We start from the raw sequence: 12336 nt of genomic DNA on the forward strand, positions 1-12336 counted from the left end.
CGGCCAGGGGCGGCGGGGACAGCGGCGGTGGCACTGGGAGAGAGAGAGAGACGGGGGAATGGGTTAAAAACGGGGAAAAACGGGTTAGAAATGGGAAAAATGGGGGTTTGGGACAGCGGGGGTGGCACTGGGAGAGAGAGAGATGGGGGAATGGGTTAAAAATGGGGAGAAACGGGGAAAAAATGGGGAAAAAAGGGGTTAGAAATGGGGAAAAAATGGGTTAGAAATGGGGAAAAAACGGGGAAAAAATGGGTTAGAAATGGGAAAATGGGGGTTTGGGACAGCGGCGGCGGCACTGGGAGAGAGAGAGATGGGGGAATGGGTTAAAAATGGGGAGAAATGGGGAAAAATGGGTTAGAAATGAGGAAAAATGGGAAAAAACGGGTTAGAAATGGGTTAAAAATGGGGAAAAATGGGGAAAAAAGGGGAAAAATGGGGAAAAAATGGGTTAGAAATGGGGAAAATGGGGGTTTGGGACAGCGGTGCCAGGGACACGGCCAGGGGCAGCGGGGACAGCGGTGGCGGCACTGGGAGAGAGAGAGAGACGGGGGAATGGGTTAAAAATGGGGAGAAAATGGGTTAGAAATGGGGAAAAATGGGTTAGAAATGAGTTAGAAATGGGTTAGAAATGGGGGTTTGGGACAGTGGCAGTGGGGACACGGCCAGGGGCGGCGGGGACAGCGGTGGTGGCACTGGGAGAGAGAGAAATGGGGGAATGGGTTAAAAATGGGGAAAAATGGGGAAAAAATGGGTTAGAAATGGGGAAAATGGGGAAAAAACGGGGAAAAATGGGTTAGAAATGGGTTAGAAATGGGTTAAAAATGGGGGTTTGGGACAGCGGCGGCGGCACTGGGAGAGAGAGAGATGGGGGAATTGGATAAAAATGGGGAGAAATGGGGAAAAAAGGGGAAAAATGGGTTAGAAATGGGTGAGAAATGGGAAAATGGGGGTTTGGGACAGTGGCAGTGGGGACACAGCCAGGGGCGGCGGGGACAGCGGCGGTGGCACTGGGAGAGAGAGAGAGATGGGGAATGGGTTAAAAATGGGGAGAAATGGGGAAAAATGGGGAAAAGGGGTTAAAAACGGGGAAAAAATGGGTTAAAAAGGGGAAAAATGGGGAAAAAATGGGTTAGAAATGGGAAAATGGGGGTTTGGGACAGCGGCGGCGGCACTGGGAGAGAGAGAAATGGGGGAATGGGTTAAAAATGGGGAGAAATGGGGAAAAAATGGGTTAGAAATGGGGAAAAAACGGGGAAAAATGGGTTAGAAATGGGGAAAAAATGGGTTAAAAATGGGGAAAAAAACGGGGAAAAAACGGGGAAAAAACGGGTTAGAAATGGGTTAAAAATGGGGGTTTGGGACAGCGGTGGCGGCACTGGGAGAGAGAGAGAGATGGGGGAATTGGTTAAAAACGGGGAGAAATGGGGAAAAAATGGGGAAAAAATGGGTTAGAAATGGGTTAAAAACGGGGAAAAATGGGTTAGAAATGGGTGAGAAATGGGAAAATGGGGGTTTGGGACAGCGGCAGCGGCACTGGGAGAGAGAGAGATGGGGGAATTGGTTAAAAATGGGGAGAAAATGGGGAAAAAATGGGGAAAAATGGGGGTTTGGGACAGTGGTGGTGGCACTGGGAGATAGAGAAATGGGGGAATGGGTTAAAAACGGGGAAAAAACGGGGAAAAAATGGGTTAGAAATGGGTTAAAAACGGGGAAAATGGGGGGTCGGGACAGCGGCAGTGGGGACACGGCCAGGGGCAGCGGGGACAGCGGTGGTGGCACTGGGAGAGAGAGAGAAATGGGGGAATTGGTTAAAAATGGGGAAAAATGGGGAAAAATGGGGAAAAAATGGGGAAAATGGGTTAAAAATGGTGGTTTGGGACAGCGGCGGTGGCACTGGGAGAGAGAGAGATGGGGGAATGGGTTAAAAACGGGGAAAAAATGGGGAAAAAATGGGTTAGAAATGGGTTAAAAATGGGAAAAATGGGGGTTTGGGACAGTGGCAGTGGGGACAGCGGTGGCGGCACTGAGAAAGAGAAAAAATGGGGAATAAATGGTTAAAAACGGGTTAAAAACAGGGAAAAATGGGGATTTGGGACAACGGCAGCGGCACAGAGAGAGAAAAAATGGCGAAATCGGTTAAAACCGGGTTAAAAAGGGGTTAAAAAGGGGTTAAAAATGGGAAAAATGAGGGTTTGGGACAGTGGCAGTGGGGACACGGCCAGGGGTGGCAGGGACAGCGGTGGTGGCACTGGGAGAGAGAAACGGGGGAATTGGTTAAAAACGGGTTAAAAATGGGGGTTTGGGACAGTGGTGGTGGGGACAGCGACGGCAGCACTGAGAGAGAGAGAAAATGGGGAAAAATGGTTAAAAACAGGTTAAAAAGGGGAAAAACGGGGGTTTAGGACAGCGGTGGAGGCACTGAGAGAGAGAGAAAATGGGGAAAAAACTGTTAAAAACGGGTTAAAAATGGGTTAAAAATGGGGAAAACGGGGAAAATGGGGGTTTGGGACAGTGGTGGTGGGGACAGTGGCAGCGGCAGTGAGAGAGACACAAAAACGGGGGAAATTGGTTAAAAACGGGTTGGAAATGGGGGTTTTGGGGCAGCAGTGGCACTGGGGACAGCACCGGAGTCACTGCGAGAGAGAGGAAATGGGGTTAAAAATGGGCGTTTTGGGACAGCGGTGCTGCCACTGAAAGAGACCAGAAAACAGGAAAATCGTTGAAAACGGGGCGAAAACGGGATTTTGGGAATTGGGGAAAACGAAGGAGGACGGCGAAACTGGGCAAGAGAGAAAAAAAGAGAACCCCGAATCCCCTGAAACCCCCCCAAACCTCCCTGAATCCCTCCGGTTTTGGGATTAAACCCCCTCGATTTGGGTTCGAACCGCCCGATTTGGGGTCAAAACGCTCCGAAATCTCCCGAAAGGCCCGGAATTGCCCGAAACGGCAGGAATTGAGCCCGTTACCGTCTCCGGGCGCCGGCGGCAGGCGGCAGACCTGCCGGCACATGGCCACGAAGCCGTGGTAGAAGCGGGTCAGGTCCTCGTCCGAGCGGCGCTCGAGGTTGGCCAAGGCGCGGAACCGCCCCCAGCGGAAGCGGCCGGAGCCCGGCTCCAGCTCCACGCCGAAGGTCGAGGCCACGCGCAGGAAATCGGCCTGCTCCCGGCGCGTCCAGCTGGAAAACGGGGAGAGAAACGGGCAAAACGGTGAAAAACGGCGAGAAACGGCGAGAAAACGGCGAAAAATGGCCCCAAAAATGGTGAAAAAGGGGAAGAAACCAACCAGAAATCTCCAAAACGGCCCCAAAAGTGGAGGCCACTGGGAAGTGGGAGAAATGGTGAAAAAAGGTGAAAAAACGGCAAAAAAACCCGCAAGAAACAGCAAGAAATGGTGAAAATGGTGAAAAAACGGTGAAAAACGGTGAAAAATGGCCAAAAAAATGGCAAAAAAAGGGATGAAACCAACCAGAAATCTCCAAAACGGCCCCAAAAGTGGAGGCCACTGGGAAATAGGAGAAACGGTAAAAAACCGGCAAAAACCAGCGAAAAACGGCAAAAAATGGCAAAAAAAAGGGCAAAAAACAGCGAGAAACGGCGAAAAAATGGGGAAAATGGCGAAAAACAGCTAAAAACAATGAAAATGGCCAAAAAAATGGCAAAAAAAGGGAAGAAACCAACCAGAAATCTCCAAAACCGCCCCAAAAGTGGAGGCCACTGGGAAGTGGGAGAAATGGTGAAAAACGGTGAAAAAACGGCAAAAAAAAGGCAAGAAACAGCGAGAAACGGCGAAAATGGTGAAAAAACGGTGAAAACCGGTGAAAAATGGCCAAAAAAATGGTGAAAAAAGGGGAAGAAACCAACCAGAAATCTCCAAAACCGCCCCAAAAGTGGAGGCCACTGGGAAGTGGGAGAAATGGTGAAAAAAGGTGAAAAAATGGCAAAAAAAAGGCAAGAAACAGCGAGAAACGGCAAAAATGGCGAAAAAACGGTGAAAACCGGTGAAAAATGGCCAAAAAAATGGGAAAAAAAGGGAAGAAACCAACCAGAAATCTCCAAAACCACCCCAAAAGTGGAGGGCGCTGGGAAGTGGGAGAAATGGTGAAAAACGGTGAAAAAAACGGCAAAAAAAAGGCAAGAAACAGCGAGAAACGGCGAAAATGGCGAAAAACCGGCCAAAAACGGCGAAAAATGGCCCAAAAAATGGCAAAAAAGGAAAGAAACCAACCAGAAATCTCCAAAACCGCCCCAAAAGTGGAGGCCACTGGGAAGTGGGAGAAACGGTGAAAAAAGGTGAAAAAATGATGAAAAAATGGGAAAAATGGCCTAAAACCTGGAAAAATGGGGAAAAACGTCAAAAAATGCCCCAGAAACACCCAAAAGCCCCCAAAACCACCCCAAAAGTCGAGGCCAGGCGCAGGAAATCCGAGTGCTTGTGGCCAACCCAACTGGGAATGGGAAAACAGCCAAAAAATGGGAAAAATGGGGAAAAAACTCCAAAAAAGGTCAAAAATCCCCCAAAACCACCAGAGGGAAGGTCCTGGAAGGGTAAAGGAGGATTCCAAGCAGGTGCTGAAGGGGGAAATCAGGGATTTGGGGGTTTGTGCCCCAAAAACGGAATTCTGCTGTTTCTGAAACCTGAAAATTCCAAATTTGGGTCGTGAGCCCCAAACCCGCTTGGGGAAGGTCCTGGAAGGGTAAAATTTCGATTGGGATGGACCCAAAAGCGACAAAAATGAAGGATTTGGAGGTCCTGAACCCCAAAACAAGAAGGATTCGTGGTTTTGAGACCCAAAAATAGCGATTTTGGGTCTTGAACCCCAACCCCACATTGAGAAGGTCCTGGAAGGGTAAAAATTCGATTGGGATGGACCCAAAAACGACAAAAATGAAGGATTTGGAGGTCCTGAACCCCAAAACAAGAAAGATTCGTGGTTTTGAGACCCAAAAATAGCGATTTGGGGTCTTGAACCCCAACCCCACATTGAGAAGGTCCTGGAAGGGTAAAATTTTGATTGTGATGGACCCAAAAACGACAAAAATGAAGGATTTGGAGGTCCTGAACCCCAAAACAAGAAGGATTCGTGGTTTTGAGACCCAAAAATAGCGATTTTGGGTCTTGAACCCCAACCCCACATTGAGAAGGTCCTGGAAGGGTAAAATTTTGATTGGGATGGACCCAAAAGCGACAAAAATGAAGGATTTGGAGTTCCTGAACCCCAAAACAAGAAAGATTCGTGGTTTTGAGACCCAAAAATAGCGATTTTGGGTCTTGAACCCCAACCCCACATTGAGAAGGTCCTGGAAGGGTAAAATTTTGATTGTGATGGACCCAAAAACGACAAAAATGAAGGATTTGGAGGTCCTGAACCCCAAAACAAGAAGGATTCGTGGTTTTGAGACCCAAAAATAGCGATTTTGGGTCTTGAACCCCAACCCCACATTGAGAAGGTCCTGGAAGGGTAAAATTTCGATTGGGATGGACCCAAAAGCGACAAAAATGAAGGATTTGGAGGTCCTGAACCCCAAAACAAGAAAGATTCGTGGTTTTGAGACCCAAAAATAGCGATTTGGGGTCTTGAACCCCAACCCCACATTGAGAAGGTCCTGGAAGGGTAAAATTTCGATTGGGACGAACCCAAAAGCGACAAAAATGAAGGATTTGGAGGTCCTGAACCCCAAAACAAGAAAGATTCGTGGTTTTGAGACCTAAAAATATCAATTTTGGGTCTTGAACCCCAACCCCACATTGAGAAGGTCCTGGAAGGGTAAAATTTCGATTGGGACGGACCCAAAAGCAACAAAAATGAAGGATTTGGAGGTCCTGAACCCCAAAACAAGAAAGATTCGTGGTTTTGAGACCCAAAAATATCGATTTGGGGTCTTGAACCCCAACCCCACATTGAGAAGGTCCTGAAAGGGTAAAATTTCAATTGTAATGAACCCAAAAGCGACAAAAATGAAGGATTTGAAGGTCCTGAACCCCAAAACAAGAAGGATTCGTGGTTTTGAGACCCAAAAATAGCGATTTTGGGTCTTGAACCCCAACCCCACATTGAGAAGGTCCTGGAAGGGTAAAATTTCGATTGGGATGGACCCAAAAGCGACAAAAATGAAGGATTTGGAGGTCCTGAACCCCAAAACAAGAAAGATTCGTGGTTTTGAGACCCAAAAATAGCGATTTTGGGTCTTGAACCCCAACCCCACATTGAGAAGGTCCTGGAAGGGTAAAATTTCGATTGTGACGAACCCAAAAGCGACAAAAATGAAGGATTTGGAGGTCCTGAACCCCAAAACAAGAAAGATTCGTGGTTTTAAGACCCAAAAATATCGATTTTGGGTCCTGAACCCCAACCCCACATTGAGAAGGTCCTGGAAGGGTAAAATTTCGATTGGGATGGACCCAAAAGCGACAAAAATGAAGGATTTGGAGGTCCTGAACCCCAAAACAAGAAAGATTCGTGGTTTTGAGACCTAAAAATATCAATTTTGGGTCCTGAACCCCAACCCCACATTGAGAAGGTCCTGGAAGGGTAAAATTTCGATTGTGACGAACCCAAAAGCGACAAAAATGAAGGATTTGGAGGTCCTGAACCCCAAAACAAGAAAGACTCGTGGTTTTGAGACCCAAAAATAGCGATTTTGGGTCTTGAACCCCAACCCCACATTGAGAAGGTCCTGGCAGGGTAAAAACCCACAGAAATCTGACAAAACCCAACAATTGGGGGCTCCCACCACCCCTCAAAATTCACCCGGGGGGTTTTTGGAGCCGCCGAATCCGAATTTGGGGGTCCTGAGCCCCCCAGACCCTCCCGGAGCCCCTCCCCGGCCCCCCCCCGGGCCCGTACCGCTGCTGTTTGTCTCGCCGGGCGCCGTCGTGGCCGCGCCGCTGCCGCCGCCGCTCGCCGGGGGGGTCCCGGGGCGGCTCCCGGGGCTGCTCCCGGCTCCCGGCCCTCTGGCACGCCCCGATCAGGCGCCGGAAGCGAGCGGTCAGCGCCGACCCCGCCGGCCACGGCGGCTGCGGGCCCGAGCCGGCGGGGGGGCCTGGGGGGGAGGGGAAGGACATGGGGTCAGTCTGGGGTCATTTGGGGGTCTGAGGGGTCAGTCTGGGGTCATTTGGGGGTCAGTTTGGGGTCATTTGGGGGTCTTAGGGGTCAGTTTGGGGTCATTTTGGGGGACTTGGGGTCAGTTTGGGGTCCTGGGGTCAGTTTGGGGTCACTTTGGGGGGCATTTTGGGGGACTTGGGGTCAGTCTAGGGTCACTTTGGGGTCTGAGAGGTCAGCTTGGGGTCATTTGGGGGTCTGAGGGGTCAGTTTGGGGTCATTTGGGGGGAGTTGGGGTCAGTTTGGGGTCCTGGGGTCAGTTTGGGGTCATGTGGGGGGAGCTGGGGTCAGTCTGGGGTCATTTGGGGGTCATTTGGGGTCAGTTTGGGGTCACTTCGGGGTCTGAGGGGTCAGTTTGGGGTCATTTGGGGGGCATTTTGGGGGACTTGGGGTCAGTTTGGGGTCATTTGGGGGGAGCTGGGGTCAGTCTGGGGTCATTTGGGGGTCATTTGGGGGGACTTGGGGTCAGTTTGGGGTCACTTCAGGGTCAGTTTGGGGTCATTTGGGGGTCTGAGGGGTCAGTTTGGGGTCACTTCGGGGTCTGAGGGGTCAGTTTGGGGTCATTTGGGGGGCATTTGGGGGGCATTTTGGGGGAGTTGGGGTCAGTTTGGGGTCAGTTTGGGGTCCTGGAGTCAGTTTAGGGTCATGTGGGGGGAGCTGGGGTCAGTCTGGGGTCATTTGGGGGGACTTGGGGTTAGTCTGGGGTCACTTCGGGGTCTGAAGGGTCAGTTTGGGGTCATTTGGGGGTCTTAGGGGTCAGTTTGGGGTCATTTTGGGGGACTTGGGGTCACTTTGGGGTCTGAGGGGTCAGGGTCATTTGGGGGGCATTTTGGGGGTCAGTTTGGGGTCATTTGGGGGTCATTTGGGGGGAGTTGGGGTCAGTTTGGGGTCATTTGGGGGTCAGTTTGGGGTCATTTGGGGGTCATTTGGGGGTCATTTTGGGGGACTTGGGGTCAGTTTGGGGTCACTTCGGGGTCAGTTTGGGGTCATTTGGGGGTCATTTTGGGTGACTTGGGGTCATTTGGGGTCACTTCGGGGTCTGAGGGGTCAGTCTGGGGTCATTTGGGGGTCTGAGGGGTCAGTTTGGGGTCATTTGGGGGTCTTAGGGGTCAGTTTGGGGTCATTTGGGGGTCATTTTGGGGGACTTGGGGTCAGTTTGGGGTCATTTGGGGGTCATTTTGGGGTCATTTGGGGGTCATTTTGGGGGACTTGGGGTCAGTTTGGGGTCACTTCAGGGTCAGTTTGGGGTCATTTGGGGGTCATTTTGAGGGACTTGGGGTCAGTTTGGGGTCACTTCAGGGTCAGTTTGGGGTCATTTGGGGGTGATTTGGGGGGACTTGGGGTCAGTTTGGGGTCAGTTTGGGGTCCTGGGGTCAGTCTGGGGTCATTTGGGGGTCATTTTGGGGGACTTGGGGTCAGTTTGGGGTCACTTCAGGGTCAGTTTGGGGTCATTTGGGGGTCTGAGGGGTCAGTTGGGGGTCATTTGGGGGTCTGAGGGGTCAGTTGGGGGTCATTTGGGGGGCATTTTGGGGGAGTTGGGGTCAGTTTGGGGTCACTTCGGGGTCAGTTTGGGGTCCTGGGGTCAGTTTGGGGTCACTTGGGGGTCATTTTGGGGGACTTGGGGTCAGTTTGGGGTCACTTCAGGGTCAGTTTGGGGTCATTTGGGGGTCAGTTTGGGGGACTTGGGGTCAGTTTGGGGTCCTGGGGTCAGTTTGGGGTCATGTGGGGGGAGCTGGGGTCATTTGGGGGTCATTTGGGGGTCAGTTTGGGGTCATTTGGGGGTCATTTTGGGGGAGTTGGGGTCAGTTTGGGGTCACTTCGGGGTCAGTTTGGGGTCATTTGGGGGGCATTTTGGGGGACTTGGGGTCAGTTTGGGGTCACTTCGGGGTCTGAGGGGTCAGCTTGGGGTCATTTGGGGGTCTGAGGGGTCAGTTTGGGGTCATTTGGGGGGAGTTGGGGTCAGTTTGGGGTCGTGGGGTCAGTTTGGGGTCATTTTGGGGGAGCTGGGGTCAGTCTGGGGTCATTTGGGGGTCATTTGGGGTCAGTTTGGGGTCACTTTGGGGTCTGAGGGGTCAGTTTGGGGTCATTTGGGGGTCATTTGGGGGTCATTTGGGGGGCATTTTGGGGGAGTTGGGGTCAGTTTGGGGTCTGAGGGGTCAGTTTGGGGTCATTTGGGGGGAGTTGGGGTCAGTCTGGGGTCAGTCTGGGGTCATTTGGGGGGACTTGGGGTCAGTTTGGGGTCACTTCGGGGTCTGAGGGGTCAGTTTGGGGTCAGTTGGGTTCAGTTTGGGGCAGTTTGGGGGCCCGGGGGTCGTTTTGGGGGTCCTGACGTGGCCACAGGGTCACTCGGGGGGGGGGTCCTGGGGGTCCCCTTGGGTTTTGGGGCAAAAGGGGGGGATTTTGGTCGGTTTTGGGGAATTTTGTGGGGCTTCGGGAAAACTCCGGGGGCCTCGGGGTGGATTTGGGGGCCATTTCAGGGAATTCCAGGGAGTTTCCGGGGATCTCGAAGGAATTCCGGGGGATTTCCGGGGATTTCCGAGCGCTCTGCGGCGTTTCCTCAAGGGAATTTTGGGGGGAATTTGGGGGATTTTGGGGCATTCCAGGCCCCCCCTTTACCTTCGTCCCCATCCACCACCGAGATCTCCTCGTCCAGCCCGGCCAGGGGGTCACTCTGGGGGGGTCATGGGGTCACCAAAGTCCCCAAAAACCCCCCCCCAAAATGGGGAATTTTGGGGACAAAACCTGGGAATTTGGGGGATTTTGGGGCATTTCGGGGGATTTCCCCCCCTTTTTTTTTACCTCCTCGCCGCCTCCCTGCAGGGGTTTGTACTCAGGGTCCTCGGGGTCTTTGTCGAAATCAGCCCTGGGGAGACCCCAAAACTCCCTGAATTCACCCCAAACCCGCCCGGATTCAGCCCGGAAGTGTCGGGCAGACCCAAAATCCCGGGAATTGGGCCCAAAACGCCGGGGGTGCCTCAGCCTGGAGCTGAACTCAGCCCGGCGCCGGGGCCGGTCGGTATTAGCATGGCTGGGTCATCACAGGCACCCCGGCCGGGGGGGATCCCCCAATTTTTGGGGGTTTTGGGGATGCCAGGAGGGCTCCAAACCCCCAATTCCTCGAACCGCCCCGAAAGCAGCGCGAAATTCACCCCAAAATCCCCCCGAATTGCCCAAAAATCCCCCCCAAACCACGTCAAACACACCGAAAGCCACCCAAAACCTCCCCAAAACCATCCCAAACCTCCCCAAATTCACCCAAACCTCCCCAAAACCACCCCAAACCTCCCCAAATTCCCCCAAACCTCCCCAAACCTCCCCAAATTCACCCCAAACCTCCCCAAATTCACCCCAAACCTCCTCAAAACCACCCCAAACCTCCCCAAATTCATCCCAAACCATCCCAAACCTCCCCCAAACCTCCCCAAATTCCCCAAAACCACCCCAAACCTCCCCAAATTCACCCAAACCTCCTCAAAACCACCCCAAACCACCCCAAATTCTTCCCAAACCATTCCAAACCTCCCCAAACCACCCCAAACCTCCCCAAATTCCCTCAGACCTCCCCAAATTCATCCCAAACCTCCCCAAATTCCCCCCAAACCTCCCCAAATTCACCCCAAACCTCCCAAAACCACCCCAAATTCACCCCAAACCTCCCCAAATTCCCCCAAACCTCCCCAAATTCATCCCAAACCTCCTCAAAACCACCCCAAACCACCCCAAATTCATCCCAAACCATCCCAAACCTCCCCCAAACCTCCCCAAATTCCCCAAAACCACCCCAAACCTCCCCAAATTCACCCAAACCTCCTCAAAACCACCCCAAACCACCCCAAATTCATCCCAAACCACCCCAAACCTCCCCCAAACCACCCCCAAACCACCCCAAATTCCTCCAAACCTCCCCAAATTCACCCCAAACCTCCCCAAACCTCCCCAAAACCATCCCAAACCTCCCCAAATTCCCCCAAACCTCCTCAAAACCATCCCCAAACCTCCCCAAATTCATCCAAAACCTCCTCAAAACCACCCCAAACCACCCCAAAACCATCCCAAATTCATCCCAAACCTCCCCCAAACCTCCCCAAATTCCCCCAAACCACCCCAAATTCCCCCAAACCTCCCCAAATTCATCCCAAACCTCCCCAAACCTCCTCAAAACCACCCCAAACCTCCCCAAATTCATCCCAAACCTCCTCAAAACCACCCCAAACCTCCCCAAATTCATCCCAAACCTCCTCAAAACCACCCCAAACCTCCCCAAATTCATCCCAAACCTCCTCAAAACCACCCCAAACCACCCCAAAACCTCCCCAAATTCCCCCAAACCTCCCCAAATTCCCCCAAACCTCCCCAAATTCCCCCAAACCTCCCCAAATCCCCCCAAACCTCCCCAAATTCCCCCATTCCCCCCCGTTTCGGGCTCTCCCCCCGCTCACCCCTCGGGCCCCTCCAGGCGCTGCTCGGCCGCCACAGCCGTGGCATCGGGACCGCCGGCCTTGGCCAGGAAGCACAGGGCGGGGTCTGCCCGCATGGTGTGGTACCGCTCGTAGCCTAAAAACCCCCAAACCGCCCCAAAACGGGCTCGAGGCACGAAACCCAGCCAAAAAACGCCACAGAAACAGCCCGAAATACGCCCGAAATCACCCCAAAAGGCAGGGCCCTCATCGCGTGGGGCTCCTCGTAGCCTAAAAACCCCCAAATTCACCCCAAAACCACCCCAAAATGCTCCGCCAACCTCCTCAATCCTCCTCCAGACAACCCAAAATCACCCAAAACCACCCCAAAATCACCCAAAACCACCCCAAAACCACCCCAAAATCACCCAAAATGACCCCAAAACCTCCCCAAAACCACCCCAAAATCACCCCAAATCACCCCAAAATCACCCAAAACCACCCCAAAACCTCCCCAAAATCACCCCAAAACACCAAAAACCACCCCAAAATCACCCAAAACCACCCCAAAATCACCCAAACCACCCCAAAACCACCCCAAAATCACCCCAAATCACCCCAAAATCACCCAAACCACCCCAAAATCCTCCCCCAACCTCCTCAATCCTCCTCCAGACACCCCAAAACACCCAAAACCACCCCAAAACCACCGGAAACCACCCCAAAATCACCCAAACCTCCCCAAAATCACCCAAACCACCCCAAAACCACCCAAACCACCCCAAAATCCTCCCCCAACCCCCTCAATCCCCTTCCACACACCCCAAAACACCTAAAACC

At 52.6% G+C, this 12336-nt stretch overlaps 1 protein-coding gene across 1 annotated transcript in view; it reads right to left on the minus strand.

Annotated features, from left to right (window-relative positions):
- Positions 1-12336, minus strand: part of CHD8 (chromodomain helicase DNA binding protein 8) — an 82668-nt gene that overhangs the window by 7451 nt on the left and 62881 nt on the right. The window contains exons 27-31 of the mRNA XM_082299479.1: positions 11539-11653; positions 9899-9962; positions 9716-9770; positions 6845-7040; positions 2967-3175 (exon numbers count right to left, since the gene is read on the minus strand). Of these exons, the coding sequence (XP_082155605.1) occupies positions 2967-3175; positions 6845-7040; positions 9716-9770; positions 9899-9962; positions 11539-11653 (639 nt within the window). The remainder of the gene's footprint in view (positions 1-2966; positions 3176-6844; positions 7041-9715; positions 9771-9898; positions 9963-11538; positions 11654-12336) is intronic.

The sequence above is a fragment of the Coloeus monedula genome (genome assembly GCF_965178545.1).
Source record: "Coloeus monedula genome assembly, chromosome: 32".
Taxonomy (NCBI): domain Eukaryota; kingdom Metazoa; phylum Chordata; class Aves; order Passeriformes; family Corvidae; genus Coloeus; species Coloeus monedula.